Source organism: Phoxinus phoxinus (genome assembly GCF_949152265.1).
Source record: "Phoxinus phoxinus genome assembly, chromosome: 2".
NCBI classification, from domain to species: Eukaryota; Metazoa; Chordata; class Actinopteri; order Cypriniformes; family Leuciscidae; genus Phoxinus; species Phoxinus phoxinus.
Window position 1 is genome coordinate 21,826,830 of NC_136877.1, and position 23,984 is coordinate 21,850,813.

At 38.3% G+C, this 23,984-nt stretch overlaps 2 protein-coding genes across 3 annotated transcripts in view; one reads left to right on the top strand and one right to left on the bottom strand.

Moving 5' to 3' along the window:
- adamtsl5 (ADAMTS like 5) lies at positions 1–18,122 on the top strand. The gene is made up of 14 exons (XM_079637732.1): positions 1–124; positions 513–1,132; positions 2,594–2,666; positions 7,353–7,504; positions 7,767–7,827; positions 10,599–10,704; positions 10,816–10,943; positions 13,698–13,821; positions 14,749–14,832; positions 15,113–15,276; positions 15,347–15,548; positions 15,778–15,885; positions 16,781–16,852; positions 16,949–18,122. The coding sequence occupies exons 2-14, from the start codon at positions 1,113–1,115 to the stop codon at positions 17,275–17,277; spliced, it is 1,623 nt and encodes a 540-aa protein (XP_079493858.1). The 5' UTR covers positions 1–124; positions 513–1,112; the 3' UTR covers positions 17,278–18,122.
- Positions 18,003–23,984, bottom strand: part of serinc4 (serine incorporator 4) — a 15,424-nt gene continuing 9,442 nt past the window's right edge. The window contains exons 5-12 of one of the 2 annotated variants that reach the window (XM_079637744.1): positions 23,565–23,658; positions 22,888–23,099; positions 22,629–22,724; positions 20,458–20,584; positions 20,290–20,362; positions 20,151–20,190; positions 19,601–19,748; positions 18,003–18,941 (exon numbers count right to left, since the gene is read on the bottom strand). In XM_079637744.1, coding sequence (XP_079493870.1) covers positions 18,731–18,941; positions 19,601–19,748; positions 20,151–20,190; positions 20,290–20,362; positions 20,458–20,584; positions 22,629–22,724; positions 22,888–23,099; positions 23,565–23,658 — 1,001 coding nt within the window. In that variant the 3' untranslated portion in view covers positions 18,003–18,730. The remainder of the gene's footprint in view (positions 18,942–19,600; positions 19,749–20,150; positions 20,191–20,289; positions 20,363–20,457; positions 20,585–22,628; positions 22,725–22,887; positions 23,100–23,564; positions 23,659–23,984) is intronic. The other variant, XM_079637745.1, reaches the window with a different exon arrangement.

Here is a 23,984-nt window from a genome sequence, read left to right on the forward strand (position 1 = left end):
ACACACTGGGCTGAGCTTCAGGTGGACGCGGCGGCACGCAATGCTCATGAGCACAGATTCATTCACATCAATACAAACTCTGACAAACGCTGGATCCTCGCGACGCGCGCGGGCTGTTGGACGGGTAACTCACTGCTACTTTGTTATGCTTGATGCATGTCAATGTGTTACTCTCACAGAAGATGCTCTGTATAACCAAACTGCATATGTGTAGCCTACTGTAAAAAAAAAAAAAAAAAAATCAATATGATGTTTTCATCTGTTTAATATGGCACAACTGGTATTGTTTCAACTTGATTTTCTATATCCGCCACATTCGTGCAATTAATTTATTTAAAGGTTGTCACTGCTTTTACTGATATAATAAGACAGCAACTGTGACTTAACGGTTATGAATTATGATATTATAATGTTTTTTATTGTAGCCTAAACAAAATATCCCCTTGAGTTATGAATTATGAATGTTTGTGCAAAGATCAAATAAGAACAAACGCAATATTATCTCTTCTCAGATTATATATAGCGAGTGAAGGTGTGGATCTGAAAGGGAATGTGAAATCTACCGGAGGATCAAGGGTCCTGACCAAAGCGCCGTTATTTTCGCTCAAGGAAAACGGATGTGTGTGATTGAGAGGCTCAGGTAGAGTTCACCTGAAGACAGAAGATCTGAAGTCTGACGCTTATTACCTTACCTTCTGCTTGTGAGGTCGGACTCTGGACACTGATATGAAACTGAAAGCGATTCAGAGGTTTTCTCTAGGAAACAGCACCTTGCAATCATGGAGACGCGAGAAGAACCCTAAATAAGGCAAATAAGCTGAGACGCTTTGAAGCAGCCTATATTCATTTTCAGTTATTCGTTTGTGTTGAGGATTTAGGTTTCTGTAAACAGCTCATCATCCTCTTTGGATTCTGCGTTTGAGAAAACTTCAGGAAAAGTACCCAGCAGAGGAAACGCTTGTGAAGCATGGATACAATTAGGTTTCCCGACTTTTTTGATGAGAAAAACGATTGGGATCATACACCTCGTGGTCTTTACTTTATCAGATGAGCCCAGTTTTCGATCTCAAGAGGTTTTTAAGGTGTGACACCTGACCTGACGAAGAGCTAAAATGCAGAAGTCAAACAACAGGTATGTGTATTACATGCTCCTCTACTTATGGAAACAACGTTGGCATATATAAAAAATATATAATCTCAGACATCCTCATTTTCATTAACATGTGTGGTGTTTTATTTGTTGTAATTACTATATTCACTATATTGATTTATTTTGAATGTTTTTAATAATTTCAACAATAAGATTTTCAGCACTACTGGCAATTTTAAATCTGCAACACCAGATCAAAATAATATCATTATAAGCTTTTGCATTGCTGGTGGCTTGATGTAGTTTTAGGTTATTTGTCTTGTTAGTTGAATTCTTGGTTGTGCAGAAACAAAATTCTTGAGTAAAATGGTCTATTCCAGCATCCAGGAAACAGCTGTTTAATCTAATCTTTAAGAGGAGAACAGTTTACTGTTCACATAAACTTGAGGTGCTTCGAAATGACCCATAAACAGATTTAAGACTCCAGTTATGTACAGATTTAGCGCTTTTGTGGTGAGTCTGCCAGGAACCTAATGGTTGCAGAGACCCATTTAAGGTTTCTTTCATGTGGCTTCATATGGTTTAACTTTGAACGATATACATACATTTAGCATTTCAACCATTATTAATGTGAAATCACATTGTTTTTTTATCACATGGTCATTGGAGGCTCAGGTTTACGTTCTTACCTTTAGGCTACAACAGCAATCAAAACCATCTAAATTAACATTATTGTTTTTTAACTATATACCCCTTGACCCTTGACCTTGACAATAAACTAAGCTCTAATATGCTGGACTGTTGAGTGCAGGTTGTGGATTTTAATTTAGATAATGATGATGCATTACTTACAGCCTGTAGCCTATATCTTTTTTTTAAATCTTTATTCAGTCTCTGATTAGGAATGGACATGTAAGATGTATTTCATCATGCTGTTTTTCTGAAACTTCTTCATGGGAGTGTATTGTTTATAATTGACCAGTGTCCACTCTAAGTTGTCATTAAAATAAACCTTTAGGTCCATAAGCACATGTCCACAGAAGATTAGGAAGAGGAACATTGTTTGTACACAAATCTGTGCTGGAGAAATTAATATTGTGGGATGTTTACATCAGTTTCCCCCTGTAAACTCACATTTCAAAGTCATAGTCGTTGCAACAATGCAAAGACGACAGTTGGGCTTTAGCAAAGCTGTGAAGAGCTTCTGAGAAGCTGCTCTTTTGATGAGTCAATCGTTGTGTGGTCTCTCAGTATTCTGACCTCATCGGTGGGAGTTCGACTCATCCTCTAAAAATGCACATAAACATTTTTTCAGTGGCGGTGATTTCTTAATGTATAGGACACACACTGTCACTATTTGTTGTCATGAGTCAAGAGTCTTTGATGTAGAGCAACAACACTTACACAGTAAGCCCCAAAGTCGCTGTCATTTTAAAGTCAAATGGCGTGGTTTGTGAGTGGATTTGGTGATTGATTTACATGATTTATTTTCTCTGTCTCTAGGAAACTGTCTCTGTGCCAGGCCCTCACCCTCATTACACTGCTGCTGTCTCCAGGCTGCCTGTCATCTATGCCTGTAAGATAGTCCCTGTCCCATTATCCTTCGGTTTATAGAAGTTATTTTATTAGCCTGTTATATTATTTTTAAGGACCACCTTGAACAGTCAGTTGGGTATGCTCAGATTGGCAAGGCTCTCTGCCAAGGTTTTGCTCACTTTAACTAGAGTGTTGTCTTTCCCGTTGATCGCCAAGAGCAGAGCTTAAACAGAGCAATCCGGGCAGGCTCACCTAGGGGGATTCAGAGACTGGGATGCCACCCTGTATCGTTTCCAAATTGCTGTTTACACACAATGCAGAAATGTGCAGTTACGGAAACATGACGTTTGGCTCATGCTCTCTTTTTAATCTTTAAATAAATAGTTCACCCAAAAATGCTAAATTATATCATCATTCCTCACTCACCCTCATGTCATTACAAACCTGTAGGACTTTCATTAATCTTTGAAACACATATGAAGATATTTTGGTAACACTTTACTTAAACATTATTTATGCACCTTATAATGCATTGTATGGTCTCATGAATAATTGTAACCACAGTTATTGTACATTAATATACCTTTAGAAAGTATATTGCATTAAAACACGAGAAACAACCAATTTTAGATCTGTGAAGATTACAATGCAGTTTAACTTCGGTTACAATTATTTATGAAAAGAGATAATGCATTATAACTAACATTATGAATACCTTTATAATGCATTATACATATAAAGGCTTTAAGAAAATGTACGATATTTGTAATGAAACCCGAGAGATTTCTCCCTCTATTGAAAGTACATGCCACCCAAATTTAAAGTTTCAGAAATTTAATAAAAGACATCAAGGAAGCCCATTTGTGACCCTGGATCACAAAACCAGTCATATGTCGCACGGGTATATTTGTGGCGATAGCCAACAATACATAGTATGGGTCAAAATTCTTTTTTGCCAAAAATCATTAGGATATTAAGTAAAGATCATCTTCCATGAGGATATTTTGTAAAATTCCAACGGTAAATATATAAAACATTTATTCTTGTGAGTGAATGCAGCACAATCGCAAACATAAATTGTCAATTTTAAAGACGATTTTCTCAATATTTCTATTTTTTTTAACCCTATCAAAACCTTATTTTTTATCCTAACAAACCATACATCAAAGGAAAGCTTATTTATTCAGCTTTCAGATGATGTATAAATGTATACATTTAAAAAAATTGACCCATGTGACTGGTTTTGTGGTCCAGGGTCACATTTGATCTTCCGATGATCCAATTTGATGTGCTCTATCTATGCGCATTGATCAATGTTTATATGAATAAAAGACTAAATTAAATCTGTTCATCATATAATATGAATGTGTCTCTTCAGAATACCTGGATTAAACCGCCCTATTCATATTAATTACTTTTCCATGATGGTGGAATGGACTTTCGGTGTAGGGACAGAAAACTCTCAGGTTTCATTACAAATATTAAAGTGAAAGTCTTATGGGTTTAGAACAGCATGAGGGTGAGCAACTCATGACAGAATTTTAACTTTTGGGTGAACCTTTAAGTTTCACTGGTAACTATAGAAAATGTTTGCATGTACTGCTTTGCCTTTGGTACCTTCTGGACCTCAACCAGTCATTTTCCCAGTTCCCCTCCCAAAGTACGAGATCCACCTAAGTCATGTCCACCAGTCATTATCATCCTCATTCCACTGGAATGACGTTCACCATCTGTATTAAAAACACAAACAGGACCTATCGACAGAAAGCCAACAAGCTCATTTCATAATTATGAATTTCATTTCCAAACAAAATCCCTTTCCAAGAAACATACTTCAAAGTTAAATCTTGCCTTTGGGGGGAAGCTGGTGTTCTGAAGGTGAAAGGTCGATTTTATTAATCCGCCCTGCCCACGGGCCCCATGGAAGACTGTCATCAACACTAATTTGAGTCTTTGCTACGGTAATGAGGGCAGTTCCAGGTCATTCTGGTATTGAAGATGATGGACATCGGTCATAAAGCGCTATTGTGTCTGTGTGTGTTCGGTCATCTGTTATTTTAACCCTCACAGAGGGTCATCCTGACTCATTATCAGACGTTTATTCACCACAGGTCTTTAGACTAAATAAGGTCAGAAGATTTTGACCATATTCAATGATCTCCTGCCATGATACCCTTATTAGACGAGACCAACCAAACTTCTCTTTTTTGTAATATTTCCATTGAAAGGGTTAATCCTTAGGAACCGGTACAAAGCTCTGCACCAAAAAGCAGTCATACGTGTGCCAGTAAAACATCCCTTTAGGGAGCAAACTTTGGAATGCAAGTTCAATGCTCTGTTTGTACTGCGAAATCATTTCATTTTGTTGCAACGTGTTTACACACCTCATGTGACTTGGTGCTCAAATTAGATTTACGTGATACCATGGATGAATATTATTTTAGGAAGACAAACAGCTGCTGTGCATGAAGTTGTTTAACATGATAGAAGCAGAAAAGCATGCTCTACACACCTACATTACATTCACAAGAATACACACACACACTCACACACACCTTCAGGGGACGGTTAGGTCTTAAGCAACCTATGGAAGCTCCTCACTCTTCACGGGCTGTTACTGCCTGTTTGTCTCGGATCAAAGCCAGGAGCGGATCTAAGAATGACAGAGTAATGTTATCCTTGAGGACGATTAGTGGTGGTCTGATAGGAATACCGCTTGTGTAATGGAGGCTGTGTGCAATAGAGCTAATGTGGCGTCCTCAGTCGCGCACCTGGGGAACACTCAAACACTTCCACAAATGTCAAGTGCAGTCTAGCATAACTGATGAACAGGAAATGTTTTGGTGGCGTCTTATATCATGTGTCCTGAGCACTAGTGAGCAATCATTTCGGCTGTAAGCACAGGATACCTTCAGTTTAGTGCTTAAAGTGTCATGAAACCCCGTTTTATCACTGGTCGTTCAAACCACGTATTTGAAAAAGACTCAAGAAATGGGTTTGTAAAGCTGTGAAAAGTGGACGTGTAGAGGGTGGGAAGAGAAGAGAAAACAACCAATAAGACCACTAACAACTATCATGAACAAATCAAACAAACACGCACTACAGTCTCTTAAAGGGATAGTTCACTTTAAAATGAAAATTCTGTCATTATATACTCACCCTTAAGTTGTTTCAAACCTGTATAAATTTCGTTCTTCTGCTGAACACGAAGGAAGATATTTTGAAAAATGTCAGTAACCAAACAGTTAACTGATCCCATTGACTTCCATAGTCTTTTTCCTACTATGGAAGACAATGGGATCAGTTAACTGTTTGGTTACTGACATTTTTCAAAATATCTTCCTTTGTGTTCAGCAGAAGAAATGAAATTCATACAGGTTTGAAACAACTTGAGGGTGAGTATATGACAGACTTTTCATTTTAAAGTGACCTATCCCTTTAACAAATGGCACACATCCGTTTAACACAGAAAGAACAAAGGCAAAGTTACTTTTTTGGTCCATTCTTCTTTGAATTTTCGCTCAACATCATTGTCTTCTGTGTGTCGTCGCAGTCATGATCAGACGTACTGCTGAATAAGTGTCCTTATTTGCACATAAGCTATTAGCCTGGGAAAACCCAGACCACTTTCGGCAAATTTAGATTTGCTCTGCAAGTGGGTCTGGCAAAGAGCCTATTGAAACCCATTTCCAATCCGTCGAAATCGCGGCACCAATCAGAAACGTTGGGGCGGGTTTTACACGATGACGACAGAGCAGAGACGGTAACGCAGATTTTGTACATTACAGAGATGGATGCCGCCGTGGAACATCACAACATCACTCGTTCGAATCAGCTATCGCGTCTGTTTCAAGCGATTTAAAATTGTCATTTTCGTTAACACAAACAGAGCTGTGAGTCTCGAGATGTTTCTCCGTCGCTCTGCATACGTCATGACATTCATCGCTCTGATTGGTTTTAGATCTATCCGACGTCCATTGGTGACGCCCCTGTGGAAATTAATTGTCTATGGAGCTTTGCCAGACCCTTACTCAGTTACAACTGAGAGTGGTCTGGGTTTTCCCAGGCTACATAAGCTATATATTTAATTTGAAGAAGACTTGATGTGTGCACGATCGTAGCATGTTTTTTGAAGCACATACACAAAGGACAAATGATTCGCACATTCACTTTGACGTGTCCAGTGTAGACAGCCTCGCAGTTGATGTAGACATGGCACAATAACTGATTTCACCTTTTAAAGCACAATTGCTATGACAAATAAAGGATATAATATATCATGTATAATATACCAAATATATAATATACCAAATATAAGCCCAAATGACCATCAGTGATGTAACAGTATGAGCCTCAGCTTCACTGCAGCTGTGCTGGGGTTTTGTGAGTGGATAATGCAAATAAAAATCTTCCAATGCTGAAAAATACATAATTTTTGCTTTTATTTTGGATGCTCTAAGTTACTTTTACAATCAAAAAACGATTAAGTCTGATTCATATGAAATATTATTTATGTGATCAAAAATGTTTTAGGGTTATGACACTTTAAAATCAAATGCCCTAATAACTGAAATTTCTCTACAAATATATATATTTTACATACTGTTGTTCTAATGAATGAGCTTGCTAAAAACACAAGTTAGTCGATCAAATCTGCCCCCCCTGCTGTCTCTCTTTGTTGTTGTTCTGCAACCTTTCCTGCACTTTGTTGTTTGTATATTTGCAGTCATCCAGACGAGTAGAGATGGGACGTGAGGGGCCACAGATGCGTAGCCAAATGCATTTCATGAATGAGTGGGCCTCGTGGGGCGGTTGGTCTGTGTGTTCGCGCTCCTGTGGTGGAGGGGCCTCTGTCCGTACTCGCACCTGCATCACCAGGTTGATTCCATCACACCATCTTCTCTGCTGTCAGATCATGTTTATACATGCGTTCCCTTTAAGGGTACTCCAGCGACAAGCTGTTGTAGCCCTAAATGTTCAATTTTAGAAAAAAAAAAGTCTGACAGTGAACAATGCAAGAACACATCCTGTGTGAATGGCCTTTTGGTTTTCTGCTTGATCATGCTCATGTGATTTGTTTATAACGTTAAATACACTAATTTGTTGCATCTGACATCTTTGTTATTGTTTATCTCTCTAGAAATATGGTTGGAGGGCCGTGCCCAGGGGACACCAGGCAATACAAGATTTGTAACACAAAGGTGCAAATTCTTTACAGTTTGAACATAAAGTCTAAATATTCAGACACACCTTATCCTCAGTGCATAATATCGATAGCATTTATGTGCAATTAAGTAAGTAATTGACCCTTCGCTAAGCCCCGCCCTTCTTAGTTACTGTTGCTACGCCTGACAAGCTTTAGCGAAGGGCCAATTCTACAGTGTTTTCTATTGTATTTATTGCTTGGACAAAGAGGTCGTCTGGCCTCAAATATATCAAAATTCGAATGGATGGTCTTCAATTTCATAGCTTCACTTCATTATTATATATCCTTTAGTACATAAGTATATTGATGCACGTTAAAGTTTCCCTATTTTGCTTTTTCGAATTTTACCTTTCATGCTTTGTGTAGCTGTTTGTGAATGTAAAAGTGCAGGACAAATAAAGTTACTGTCTCCTAAAAGAAACAATCGATTCTGAACTGCCGGAAACAAGTAATTTCGAGCAATCGCAGTTAACACTTCCTGTTACTAACCTACACTCTAAAAAATGCTGGGTTGTTTTAACCCAATTTTGGGTCAAATATGGTCAAACCCAAACATTGGATCAAAAAATGCACTTTGAAAATTTAACCCAATGGCTGGGTTAATTTTTTTTTAGAGTGTACATAACAATGTAACAAATTTGCATAGTGGCAGCCTTTGGTCTTCATTGGCTGCCTGCAAACGTCTACTTTGATCCACCCTCAAACACTGCATTTGTAGCTGAGGCCTGGAAGAGTTTGGTCCGTGTTGTCAACATGTCGAGGAGATGCTATATTTAGCGCTGCAAATCCACTTTGCGTGCACTTCAAAAGGATGCGGACTCGCAATGGAATTGATACGGAAAAAAAGCATCCAGAGGTAAAATTCAGATATGGTAACTTATGGCTGTTTCGTTTCTGACACACTCTGTAAGCGATTGACCAATCATAACAGACTGACCAAACAGTACAGAGAGCTCGTGGAAAGGAGGGGTTTAGAGAGACTAAATCTTCAAACAAACCATTTTCAGACTCTTTGAGAATTGAAGTGATGTGCAATGTATGTTATGAGAAACTTAAAGTGTTTTTTGACCTTGAATGCATGTAAACCTATAGTATGAGAACTCCAAAACAAAATTAGGAACTTTCAAAATAGCATTATTGGGGCACTTTAAAAAACATTATAACACACACAAAAAAAAGGCCACAAAAACCAAACAGTATTTGTAAATGCAAATTGCTTAAAATGTAATTTCAGTCAAGATGCTATATTTACTTTGGATGTGCATGCTTTACTTGATCTACCACTATATTGATGCCAGGTAAACCGAAGTTCCATGAAGTCTTGTGCATGTAAATGTATAGATTATCGCAAAGACATAATGGCAAATGGAAAAGAACGGTTTTCAAATAAAGTCCCGCTGTAGTCAATCATTTTATCCCTCAAAACTCACCTTTGATCACCAAAATTACATATTTAAAAGTTTTTTCCTTGAAAAAAAATAGTCATGCCTTAAAATAGCTTGAATGTAACTCTACTACACCCTTGCCTCATTTAGTATATACGGTTCAATTAATATATTAGCCCCACCTCCACTCACTCCCACCAGCTCAGAGATCCACTCATTGATGATCACAAGATAACGTGATTGGGTACAAGGTCGTTTGTGACGTCAGAAACACTAGCGATTTCAAATAGCATTTTTGAGACTGTCTTTGCAGTTTTAAGGATAAAATACTCCTCTAAATTACAAAATTAGCCGCGTTTCTATTACAGATTTCCGCAAAACTTTTGCGATTTTTTTCTACATATCGATAAAAAACTATTGCAAAAATGACGGCGTTTCCATTAACCGATGTTATGCGACTAAAACGTCATTTTTTCCTCTCGCAATAAGTCATTTAAAAAATCATGGCAACGGACGTTGGTAGGCTTATATATCACAGCCACCGCACTAGACATTATTATTATTAACAGAAGGCGACGTAGGCTTGTTATCCAAGCATTAATGGCAAGGAAAGACCATTATACTGTGAGCGGCACATATGAGGTGTTTCTCACTCATTTCTGCTCCGAGGTCTTGATTGTGGCATTTCTTTGAGGTTTAGAATCCTATCCAGTATTCCTGTAATTATTTTGCCTTTTATGAATTTAATAAACAACTCTGTCTCGTATTCTGTCCGAACACGCCGCGCCTTCTAAGTCAGGTGACTGTAAATGCGCAAAAACTGTTTCCATTGCAGTTCTGCGAAATATTTATTTTTCTAATTGCCTGAAAAAGCACCTCATGCGAGCGTAAAAACTTTTTTGCGATAAATGGGTGTTTTTGCGAAATTGGAAACGCGGCTTTACATTTGCACATGGTTTGTCTTAAAACATGTTTAAAAAACACCACATAGACATATAAACAACATTAAAAGTTGATTTTCACCACAGGGGGACTTTAAAAACCCCTATTTTAGTACATTTGATGATTAATAGATGAGTAAGCAGCCCTTCACTGTTATCTGCGATGCATTGAATATGTTTCTGACTACCTCTGAATGTGGTTTAACTGAGCAGATCACAAATGATTTGTACCCCTTTTACCCACTTGTGATCCCATCACCCAGGACAGATGTTAACACCAGGTTTAAATGGGGTCATCGTGTCAGCACACATGCATGTGTTGTGTTTATCCTGAGTCCTCCAAAGCTGTTCTAATGATTTAGAAAGTGTTAATGAATCAGGGCTTTAGGAGCTTTAGACATGCGTGTTTTCTCTCCTGAGCTTTGCGTCTGTAACATCAGGAGTGTCCTGCTGACTCTATGGACTTCAGAGAACTGCAGTGTAAAGCTTTCAATGACAGACCCCTGGTCGCTGGCAGCAGTTACCACTGGACTACCTTTCATGGAGGTCAGTGAAGCATGACTCTCCTCTTTGAAGCATGTGTTGTGTTACTGTGTGGATTTCTCCTTCTTCTACGTGCTTCTACTGACTGAAACCTGATTTAAACCTTGCTTTCAGGCTCCAACCCATGTGAGCTCAGCTGCCTGGCTATTGGACACAACTTCTATTACAACTTTGGACGGGTGCTTGATGGCACACCATGCCAATCAGATCAGGGGACAGTCTGTGTGAATGGAAAGTGTCTAGTGAGTAGCTGTTTCTTACGTTTCATAATAGCTAATAATCACAAAATGTACACCTATTTTATGACATCTATCAGATGACATGTAAACATGACTTTTGTAGGAATTTATCAATGAATTATTAAATAACTGAAACATAACAAAGTAAATAATTTATTTTTAAAGACAAATAAATAGAAAAAAAACATATATATATATATAACAATAAAATAATTAAATTGACTAATATATCATTTTTCCAGTCCTTTTTCATTCATGTTTTAAATAAAAATCAGTTTTAAATGAAAATCATTCAGGTTTATTCTGTCATATTGTAATTTTTTTTTTGAGTTGACTAAAACCAGTTTATTCAGAAGTCTCAACATAAAGCATCTTTTTAATTTACCTTATAAAACATTTTTACAGTGCTTTTGTCCTGTTCACACGCATCTAATGATGTTTTGACTATTGTTTCAAGTATGTATTTTGTACATGTACAATGGTAACCTTGTTACCGTACTTTTCACAAATGTATTAATTACCATATATCATAGTATTATCATCTGATACCATCAAAGATACCATCAAACCTGAGACCCACACAGCATTTGATCACTTGATTTACAGAAATATAAAGAGCTCAATAGCAAGCAAACAAAAACATGAATCTTGTGAAAGGGTCGGAAAAGTCTGAATTAAAAGTCTGATTAAAGCTCCTAATTCCAAAATCCATCCCTTGCCTGCTTTGTTGACTGTGTAGTCCTAAAGTCATGCTGGTGTGAATTTGGTTTCCATCGCATGAGGACTGGAAAAGAGAAGCACATGCATAGTGGGGCCCAATCATTAGCAACATTTGGCAAATTGAATCCATATGTGTGAAGCACACCTTGTGTGTGTGTGTGTGTGTGTGTGTGTGTGTGTGTGTGTGTGTGTGTGTGTGTGTGTGTGTGTGTGTGTGTGTGTGTGTGGTTGCCCCTCTGTGAGGCCCCCCCTCAATCATGGGAATGTGCCATTGAGAATCATTATTTCACAAACTACTGAGATTAAGAAAGGATGGGCAGAGAAAGGCAAAGATAAAGATAAGGAGAGACAGAACAGAAGGTCATGCATTAGGAGGAGGGTTGCACCTGCGTGGAATGGAGTGCATGAGAGGTCTAAAAAGAAAGAGGGGCTTAATGAGATCCTGCAGGAGTTGCTGAGGACGGTGTAGTCCTTCTCTCTGATGTCTCCTCCTCCACCCCTGCTCTCAGGAGCTTAAGCCAAACTTCTGCCTGAGTGCTCTTGATCCCTGCCTGGGCCTCATGATCTTACTCCTGTTTGTGTGTGGTGGCTCAGAGAGAGATCTCTGTCATTCTGCTGCCCATCTGTTTTCACCTGCAGACACACACACACGGCCTACGTTTTTTTTTATATATTATATTTTAATATAGTATATTAAACATTTAATATACTCTTGTGATGTCAAAGCTGAATTTTCAGCATCATTACTCCAGTCTTCAGTGTCACATGATCCTTAGAAATCATTCTAATATGATGATTTGCTGCTCAAGAAACATTTCTTATTATATCAATGTTGAAAACAGTTGTGCTGCTTAGCCTAATGTTTTTGTGGGAACAAATCGTGATACTTCAGGATTCCTTGATGAATAAAACGTTCAAGAGAACAGCATTTATTTAAATAGAAGTCTTTTGTAAAATATAAAGGTCTTTACTTTTCATCACTTTTGACTATTTCGTCACTCTTCATCAACTTCGCAAAGACCTCACCCCGCCCCCTTTAGTAAATACATCGCGGAGCAAAGAGGACACTGACAATACGCTGACAGACAGGACAGACCAGGTTACTTTTGATATGAAGCAAAGTCTCAACTTTCAAATTTGGTCTTTTTTTTTTTTTTAAAGAAATTTAAAAATACCGTTTTGTGGCTCTTTAATGCGTCTGACAGATCACTGTAGAGCCTCAGTTAAAGCTGCTCATGAACCGATCATCTCTTCCTTCTTATGATCATTCATGTTTATTTGATACTATAAATTAACTAGAAGGAATGTTGTTTTAACCGTGGAAAGACGTCAGTACAGACGTCTGCGTTTCAGTTCAAATCCTTCTCCAGTGTTAATCTACTAACTCTTCTGACTGTTTTGACGGACAAAATTGGTCAGATCGACTGTCAATCAAACTCCATTCATCTTTATTGAACAAAAGTATTCATTTCTTTAAAAAATCTTACCAAACCAAAATTTTTTAAACTGTACTGTACATATTCCAAAACAATATTCAGACATTCAATAGCTGTAAATGACGACAAACACAAAAACAACACCACAAGTAAAAGCAGCAAACGATAATCTGCAATCTGCATGCTTGTGTTAAATTCATTCCAACCACTTTGCTTATATTTATGATTAAAGAAATCAAGTTGAAAATCTGAAAACTCATCAAATCAATACACATGCCAGAAAATATTGTGTGGAGATGAACTGATGAAAACAAACATGGTGCTATTGCTATTTAAAATGATGGAATGCATTTATTTTGAGGATCTTTAATCTTGGATGCTTCTATCTTTAGTAGTGTCTAAATTTATTTCTTGGAAAATCTCCAAGATATTCTGTAGGGCATGAGCTGTTCCAGTTTTTATCAGGAGTGTTGTGGGATCAGCTTGTACTGTTGAAACAGAATGTGACGGTGCTTGATATTTTGGCTTCTAATCGCAGGGTTTGTGTGTGTGTGTGTGTGTGTGTGTGTGTGTGTGTGTGTGTGTGTGTGTGTGTGCGCAGAAGCCAGGATGTGACTTGATCTTTGGATCACAGCAGCAGGAGGACGCCTGCATGGTGTGTGGAGGCCACAACTCAACCTGCCTTCATCACAGAAGTGTTTATCAAAGCAACGGGCTGAACAATGGTCAGAATCCAAATACACTCACTGACTCAGTAGAACAGAAATCAATAGTTTTATTTCAACATTAATATAAGAGATGTTAATAAACCCTTGTGTGAATCTTGTTACTCAGAGCATTGAAACGGTAAAATCTGGCCTTTACTTCAGTCTTCAGTGTCACATGATCCTTCAGAAATCATTCATTCCTAGAATATTTATTAACTAGAACAACAAATATGCTGATTTGCTTCTCAAGAAAAGTTTTTTTTTTGTTGCTATTATCAATGTTAAAAACAGTAGAAAGTTTTTCTGTAACAATGTAAATGTCTTTACTGTCCCTTTTGGTCAATTTAATCCATTCTTAAAAAAAAAAAAAATCGTACTGACCTCAAACTTTTGAAAGGTAGATTAAGTGGTTTCTTGTAGACAGTGACCTCTCTTTCTCTTCTTTATCTTGTCGTTTCTCTCTCACATACACATATCTACACACTTAGAGCACTGACACCTCTGCCTTTGAACTTCTCCGCATGAAACAGAACCTCTTTTAAAAGCGTCCTTCACGCTGGCCGACTGAAAATACAGAGCGTTTACATCGGGGAAAACAAAGTCATAATACTGTCATTGTTAGCTATCCGAATACCACTCCGTCTCCCCTTCTCTGGCATGTGGATTTCTAAGAGCAGAATAACAGATTCGAAGTTGCCAGCACAACGCTCTGTAAAGAGGGTCAAAAGTCAAAGGAGAAAGGAAAAGTTCAGCCTGGGTCGTAATTCTGGAGTTCAGTGCCTTCCAGCTAGACCAAGTCCATGTTGCGGCTGCAGCAATACACAGCATGGAAACATATAGTCTTGTTACGTGCAGGATCGCGCACCTGTTGGAAATAACTGTGGGGTTTTTGTTTTTTTCAAATGGGCTGAGGCGCATTACTCTCTCATCTGTGTTTCCCTGCAGGACTGTTTGGGTATAGTGAGGTCACTATGATCCCGGCCGGAGCCACACACATCAGAGTGACTGATAACAGCCGAAACTATCTAGGTTAGAGAACAGCCTTGCGTGTGATCTCTCCACCGGAGGTTCAACATGTGTTTCTCAAAGCAAAAGTAAAAAAAAAAGGTGCACAGTGTGAGACAAAAGCATTTACTTCGCATTTATTAGCGCAATAAAACAGGCCTAATGTATTGGACAACTTGCAGTCATTTTTCACATTTTCTTGCAGTAACAAAACAGTTTGCGCACTGTATGAGAAAATTATAATAATGCTGTGTAGTCAAATGGTTTTAGGAAAAAATCACCTTTTTTAAACATTTTTTAAAAGCACTCCAGAACGGGCGCTCTCAGTTTGTGATCAATGGGCACTGGAAGATCAATATTCCTGGAGAGTACAACGTTGCAGGAACCAAACTGCTGTATCGCCGCTCCGCCGATACATGGGAGAGTTTTGAAGTTCCAGGACCTACTCAGGAGGACCTGCACATCATGGTAAGCTTCAGTTCATGATTCGTAATGCCTAGCAGCCCATTTGTGTTCATTGGCAGTGATATGATTGTAGGTCTTGTCAACTGATAAGAACTCTGGGATAGAATATGAGTACTGGCTCCCTCCAGACCGATATGCCCTGTACCACGGGAGAAGTCAACTCCGGCAGCCTCACCACACTGCAAACCACTTGCCATTTGAACCTCCAACCACTATGACTACCACAACCACGACCACTACTACAACACATCCAGCCACACAACCTCTTTTCTGGGGTAAACGCCTTTCATTCCTGGTATTTATGAATCTATCAAGCTTTTAGTATTTAGAAGTATTATCTGTGCTGTGAATAGATCTTGAGATAAAGGTATAGATTGAATGTCGAGTCCATTTGAAGTGCTACATGTGGTGGTAAGTATTTGGCAGAAATGTCCCATTTGCTTAAAATATAATGTTAGGAGCCTTTTGTAAATACAACTGTGATTTACGAGGTCATGATCTCAGGTCCCGCTGCTCGCTGGCCCCTTCAGCCCCCCTATCAACAGCAGCCAGTTCCACGTTTGGAAAGAGATGAAAACCGCAGGAACCGGCTGCCTGAAATACATCGTAGAGGTCAGCACTTTATCATTGCCATTAGTGTTGTCACGATGCCAACATTTTTGTAGTCCGTACCGATACCAGTACAATTTCACAGAACTCTGTTCCAATTTTGGTACCAGGATACTATTGGAACTATTAACTATTTTGAAATAAAAATAAATAAATTAGTTAATTATTATTATTAATAATAATAATATTAGTTAAATAATATTTGTATATTAATTAAATAAACATTGCTCAAGTAAAATGGTCGAGATTTGAGTACCGGTAATGTTATTAAAATGAAGAACAAAGAAATAATTACAGTTTACATTGAACGTAGATTCTCATTGGTTGATTACCTGAACGTGCTCCTCCCGAACTTTGTTACATAAAACTTCATCAAATTAAATTTAATTGTAAGCTTGCGAACAGTTTTGGAGAATTTGATGTTTCCCCATTCAAAGAGATAGGAGCTGCACTTTTGCATGACTGAAATAGATGCCCGAGAGAAGTTTCAAAGATGGCCACCGAGTGAAATTGCGTACATGTGCTAAGATGTCTATGATGGCTATTATTCTCAGCGCTTCATTAAACGCGTTGTAAATAGAAACCTCTGAATCTTTTCAGAGAGCACGCACAAAAGCACTGTACACACAGGAGCATTTGAAAGCAGCTGTCTATCAGCGATACTCTGTACTCCTGGTACACCAGAAACAGTTTTAAAATTTCAGTATCGACTTGGTACCGAAGTGCCGGTACTAATGACAACACTAATTGCCATGTAAAATCTACCATACAATGCCATACATATTTTTTCATTGACGTTCATAGTTACGTCCAATTTCCATTGTTGATTGTTGTTTGCACGGATGACAAAGTCTGGGCTTTTTTTGTTACGTCATGAAAACAGTTCATCCTTTTGTAGGCCACTGTGGGAAATGCCGCCGGGTTCGAGGGAAAGGTGAGCGCCAGAGACAGTACTGCCAAAAAGATTTTGGTGAGTTCAATCAGTATGTCTCCCAACACAACAGAAATTTTGGTTTTATGTACATAATATATTGGATGATGGCAATACATTTTTCTTCTGTGACAGTACTTCGAGCAAAAGTGCTGGAAAAAGTCTATCATGGTGAGGAGACCCGCTATGACGTCCAAATCATCCACACATACCGCAACCGTTATCGCCTGGAGCACCGTGAGTTCCTGTGGGCCCCAAACAAATGTGACTGTCCCCTTCTAGAGGAAGGGCACCAGTACGTGTTGATGCTGCGACGGCATATAAATTACGAACGCACTCTCAATCGCATCCTGATAGAGGAGGACAGCTACGCTCAGCCTTATCGAGCACGTGAAGATGGCCTGCTGCGCCCCCTAGAGGAGCTCTGCGGTAACAGAGGTAGCAGGACTCAGTTTTGGAGTTAAACGCATGAACGATCACACTTTCACTGCACAATTATTCTGAAGCTCAGCTCTTTTGCCAAAAGACAAGGCACAGACAGAAACCACGCTCTGATGCTGACTCGAAATCGATGATTTTACTGAAGCATTTCGCATTCCGCAAAAAGGATAATGGACACTTTGTCGGGATGAATTATGTCCATGGGGGCAGTAAAGAAAGTCACTAAATGAAGCACTTTAGGTGGACAGTCACCTTCTTTTAAAACGTATACACCAAAGTAAATAATTTACCCAACATGATGCCCTTTCTAGCACCACGTGTCTGTTAATGGCATAAAATCACTTGGCAGCATGTATATCTTTATCATGTGCATTTTGATGTTTTTTTGTTTGTATTTATAAGTTGACAGTATTTCTAGAGGAACCCTTGATTTATATATTGCCTTATAATTTTAAATGTTTTACCATATATAAAATAGCTTTTATCTACGGTTATAAAGCCCCTTATAAAGTGAAATGATAGCCTAATGAGTGTTTATGAGTCACATTTACACATTCAAGATAAGCAGCACATACGTATAACTGTCTAAGGCAGAGCGCTTTTGCCGATAAACGGGTTTTTTCCCTCTATTTTTGGCAGCTGTTTTTCCCTTTAATCATTAGTAGACTAACTAAGATTATCCTATTACGGTACTTTGATGTGGTTGTGAAATTATAGTCCAGCCTTTCGGCAAAACACATTTTTGTTAAAAATGTATTTACAAAAATAACTTATCTTTTATTACAGTGACATAAAACTTTCTAACATAAACATGCAATTAGAGCTAAATAGTCTGTCTGTCGCCGAGCTATTAAAGTCATTTTACTGTAGATAACAGCCTTTTCTCCTTATGGCCTCTGATTGGCTGAGAGAGTGGGTGGGGCAATCCCCCAGAGAGCATATATATATATATATATATATATATATATATATATATACAAGCCACAGATCACTGAAATAAAGCATTGCTCACATAATCTATACAACTTGATAAGCATAAATGTATCAAAAGGTTAAATTAAATAGGAAAAAGCCTATTTCAGGTATTTCCATATGTCTACACTGTAAGCCAATGAAGAATTCTTCTACATTTAAAAAAACAAAACAAAAAAACCTCACTAGATATACAGACATCCAGCTTTTTTAAATGTTAATGTCATATTCCGTTTGGCAATTTTAGCACATCCCATACAGATATGCTCGTACAGTCTTAAACATGCTTAACATTTTCCGTTCCATGCATGTTGAATTGCATTCATAGTGCTGGTGATTTTAATCCTAATCGGATTATCAGGAGGATCAATGTTCATTTAATAGAGTCTATCCTTCAGCGTTCAGAGATCCTGCATGACCCATTTCCTTTGCGGTGGAAATCCCCAGTAACCTGCACCCATCCCCACTGTCTTTGACACCGTTGAACAGTCTGCTTTGTGTGATTCACACGCTGACGCTGACGTGACGGTGCGAGGTGGTCCGTCTCTTGATGCGGGCGCGGCGAGGTCGTTTGTGATCTGACTGGCAGTGGCACAGGGGACTCAGGAGGAGCCAGAGATACAGAACAACACATGCCCAGCAGGAAGAGAGCTTGACCCAGAATGTGGAGTAACTCCCGTGGGTGAAGGTCGTCTCCAGCACAGCAGTCTCATAACTGGGGGAGACAGAATGGCATTATAAAAATTCGTCAAAATTGGGATTTGTGTGTGGGTGCTAATCTTTTGGCAACAAAATTGCTTTAAAAAATCCCCAGATGTTAACTGATTCTGCAAAAACCTATTTTAGAAAATAATAAATAATATTAATATATATATAGAGGAGAAAATAATTATCTTTTTATTTACTTCTAAAACTGGCAACATTTTATTTCAGGCTCGGTCTAATCTATAACAAGGGTTTTTACACTTTACAGACTCCATTCAGACTCACAGCCAACTCAGGGATCCCAATATATATATATTTTCTCTGTTACACTTTATAGCATTAATTGATGGCAAATATGATCACCGTTTATAATATTTAAAAGAGCAATAATACTACACATTTATAAAGGCTGAAATATAATAAAATAAAACATGACCGCAAACTTTTCAACAGTATATATATATATAAATAGATCCATCTGCAGGGTCCTCACAGACTCCTGGAAATTAGCTTAATTTATTTTTAAGAACAAAGGTAATTCTCTGTTTAGATAGTTGTGTGTCTATGCTTGTATACATATTGGTTCTATCCACGAAAACTCTAGTGTGTGTTTACTGTTGTCGCAGGGCTTTCTGCTCGGATATCCAGAACAGCTTTTTAACAACTGACCTGAACCAATTAGTGAGGGTCATCATTACGTAGAGGGAGGCCAGAAAGAAAACAAAATGGAAGAAAAAGTAGCTGTAGGCAACGCGATGGGTCTCGTTGTGGATGACTTTCTGACAGCCTTTGCTCTCGTCAATGACAAACTCCTCCTCTGGCAGGACAGAAACAAAGATGTTAATACCTTGTTGACATTAAAGGCACAGTTCACCCAAAAATGTCATCATTTACTCACTCTCATGTTGTTCCAAGCCTGTATGGCTTTCTTTCTTAAGAAGAACACACACACACACAAAAAATAATATATATATATATATATATATATATTGAATAATGTTGGTAAGCAACCAGTTTCGTTTTTTGTCCAATGGGAACCGAAACTGTTTGCTTACCAATATTTTTCAAAATATATTTTTGTGTTCTGCAGAAGAATGTCATATGGTTTGAAACAACATGATGGTAAATAAATGATGAGATAATTTTCATTTTTTGGGAACTATCCCTTTAATATGTTTATGAAATCTATGGATATTGTAATTTGTGATATGTTTCTCACCATCTTCTGCCTCTGGGCAGCAAAAGCAACAGGAGGCTTTCTGTTCAAGACAGAGAGTGGCAGAGATTGTCAGAGACATTAGGAGTTAAAAAGCTCAAAAACATTATTTTTTAAATAAAATATTCTGAAAGTCACATACTTGGAACTCGTAGCGGTAAACTTTTATCATCCAGAAAGGTCCAAAGACCTCAGCCAAGTAGGAAGCCTCATTGCTGAGGAAGAAAATCAGCATCAATTTTATTAGCCAAAGTAGACACTTTATTAATATCTCTATAATTCACAACTCAATACTTTTTTTTTTGCCTACCATGCAAAAAGAACACAGCAGTACATGATTGCAGCCCCAATAATGGCCACAGCATTGCCTTCATTTTGTATCTCATCTCTGCTGACTTTGGGGTAACACACCGTCATGTTGACCCCTTGATACTCCACTGAAAAACACGAGAGAGAGAGAGAGAGAGAGAGAGAGAGAGAGAGAGAGAGAGAGAGAGAGAGAGAGAGAGAGAGAGAGAGAGAGAGAGAGAATAACGTTTGTTTTTTATCACTCATTTACATACTTTTCTGGATTAAGATTTATTTTCCACAAACCCATCATTTGGGGTTTCAGAATCATGTTTAAAAACAACAGCGTTTAGCATTTAGTGTCACAGCTACACGCTCCATTAAGGATTTCTTGAGGCTACTGTTTCTGGGTTCAGAGATGATTTAGAGGTCTGTGGATAACGTGTGTCTGAGAGAATTCCTCTGAGATGGGATTAAACTCCCAGCATGCCCCAGGGCGCACTTCAGTCCTTTATGAAGTCATGCAGCACACAGAGGCCATAAACCCGCTGATAGTTAGGGAACAAGACAGGACACAACAAACATAGGGGTGTGTGTGCAAGAAAGTCAGTACACTGTTTCTCCAGAAAGCAACAGTACTGCAATATTAATCAAACCACATCCGTGATATTTGAACCCAAAAGCTCTTCATCAGACATTATGTTAATCATCCTAAATCAAAACCTGGCAAATAATGTAATTCTTCTCCCCTGACCTTTACCATCAACATCTGTATTTCAAATAACCACGAGAAACACACTCAGCTACATCTGTGTTACATGCTTGAGAGCTTTTCTATGACCTCAGTCACCAAAGCTTTTCTTTCTGGAAATCTCATTCATCTCTGTCGTATATGAGCGCGCACCATTCATCACCACAGGTTTCCTCTAAAATGCACCACTAATGGATTAAATAATGTGAGATGAGATGGCAAACCAGAAAGAGTTTTGCGGGCTCTACTGATGACCTTTTGTTAATGACTATGTGATTACAGCCAGTTTGATTAACTTTGCTGAGGGATGAATCAATTCAGTTACTCCGATAGAGGTGTGCATGCATCACTGCACTCTGACCTTGAAACAACAGATCAGTCTGGGATTCTAGAAAACATTTTAGAGTTTCATAAAGAGTTGAAAGTATTCAAACAGGCCACCAATCACTCTTCAAGTGCCCCTCATCATTACGGTGACTGACTGGTTTGTTACTTGGCTGGCTTTGTGTTGACGGGTAGAGACAGGCTCACACATGCTGGATCCAGTATTATTATTTTCCCCATAACTATCAGTGTTAAGTGTCTAATGATCGTGCAAATGGGTAACTGTGCCATTAAAGTGTTGCTTGATTCATGTAAGTTATGATCATTTTTATTTTATAATTATTTATTTATTTATTCATATTTTGAATGATCTTTTTTATATTTCCAGCTTTCATTTTTAGTTTAGTTTAGGTTCTGGTAATTTTATTATGTGATTAAATTAAATAATTTAGTTTTTTTAAATACTTCACAGTTGTTTTAATCACAATTATTTTAATGGATTTGCAGGCTCATACCTATTAACTTTAGCTTCGAGTTTACTAATAATTCACGTTTTAATTTTATTGTTATATAGACAATTAAACATTTACCTGAACTTTAGCTTTAAGTTTACTAAAACATTTAAATTTTACTATCTACATTTTAATAAATTAATAATCAAATCACTGAGGGTGCTTCTGAAATTAGTGAGGGTGCTTTAGCAAAACTGCAGATGTAATGTTTACATTTACCATTTATTAATCTCATGTCTGTATTTATATTGCTTAATGCGTATCTAAAGTAATTTGACATGTCCTCTTTGTCCAGTGCTATGGTTATCACTATGGGTGCTTCTCAACCCTAACTTCCTAGGTCGTGAGCCAGTATATCGTGTACATGAATTCGGCACCGGTAAGGACAGTAAGGACCCTGGCGTCTCTATTTCCGGCGACATGACACCGTCTTCATGGTACAACATCACTAGGTAAGCCTATTAATGAACAACAGCAGAACTGATATCTTATATTTTTGATAAATGCATATTTGAAATTTTTTCTTGCTACCATTCTGAAAGAAAACATGTCCTGGAAGCAAACTATAGCCTAAAAATGACCAGAAACAATGCAAATCTTGCTGACCTTTTTCTGGTGGGCGGCTGGACAGAGCAGAGAAGGTCAGGTACATGACATAGCAGCAAATGATGGAAGCCTGCAGGAGTCCAGAGCGAGGCTGCTCTGAGAGGGAGAGCGAAACAAACGGTCAACTTAAATGACTAATCATTCTTCATTTATATACATTTCATGGTTAAATTGTTGCAAGAGTATTTACTGTATATCTAAACTACTGATAGCAAAACTATTGTTTTGGTGAGAGAACAGAAACAGATGAAGCACTAACTTTGCTGCACGCAGGGAGTGAGCGCAATAAAAGACATGACGGTGCAGAGGGCCAGGTTAGTCCACAGCAGGGCTTTATTCAGGTGGCATCCCGCTGGGTGAGTGTAGTATTTGTACATGAAAGTGAAGGCCATGGTGGCGATGGTGTAGAAAAAGAGGGTAGCGCACATGACTGCCACGTACCACCTTTTATTCTCAGCTGCACCGGTTAACCTGGCAATGAGAGGCAGGGCAGAGACAGGGTGAGTGACATCAATGACGCCTCACGTGTAAATCAAAAATCAGGAAAAACAGGAAGTACAAGAATTCCTATTATGTCCGTTGTGTTAACATGACATTCTGCCTCAAAATGGCTTGATGTAGATTCCACAAACATCTGGGATAAACTGGATGTCAGAGGGTGAACGGGGAGTGAGTATGAATGCGTGTGTATATGAATAAGTGAGATACCAGAGCGAGAAACAGGAAGGGAGTGAAGGACAGAGATTATCTAAAACTCTACAACTGTGGAGGGTGATATTTTATCATTCCTGAGCGAGATGAGACTCCAGACATGAACCAGATGTGGTTCTTCATAGTCTGGTAATGAGCACCTTCCTACGGTAGTTATTGTGGGTTAGTGCGGGTTTGCCTCAAGAGGACATACTGTTGGTGTGTGAACCCAGTTTCCTCACTTACCAGTTTTTATTCCAGGTATGAGCAAAAGCTGTGATGAGAATGAGTTGAATTAGGATAAAAGAAAAGCCTCCCACTACTCCAACGTAATGCCAAGCTACATGGAAAGAGGAAAAAAAGGGGAAAACAATTAAAAATAAGACAAAAAAATACTGTGTATTTATGAAATACAGTGAAATGAGGTGAGCTGTATTTATGAATTATTTTGTAAATGACATGTAAAACCATTTGTACATAAAATATCTCACTGAATTGAATGCAACATTGTAACATTTTGTTTGTGTTTTATAAATTAGGCCCACTGACTGAGATTATCCACACTTTGTGTGCAAAATGTAAAACGTTCAATGTGTCCATAGGGCCACCTGGAGGATTTAAACGAGAAGTGCAAATCACATGATCCAGACTGATCATCACCAGAGC

What these genes read in the sequence shown, in the direction of transcription:
- adamtsl5 (XM_079637732.1), top strand. Translation starts at nt 1,113, where the DNA reads ATGCAGAAGTCAAACAACAG. An exon ending in GTGTGAATGGAAAGTGTCTA is followed by an intron (nt 10,944 to 13,697) that starts GTGAGTAGCTGT and finishes GTGTGTGCGCAG; the next exon opens with AAGCCAGGATGTGACTTGAT. An exon ending in TAACAGCCGAAACTATCTAG is followed by an intron (nt 14,833 to 15,112) that starts GTTAGAGAACAG and finishes ATTTTTTAAAAG; the next exon opens with CACTCCAGAACGGGCGCTCT.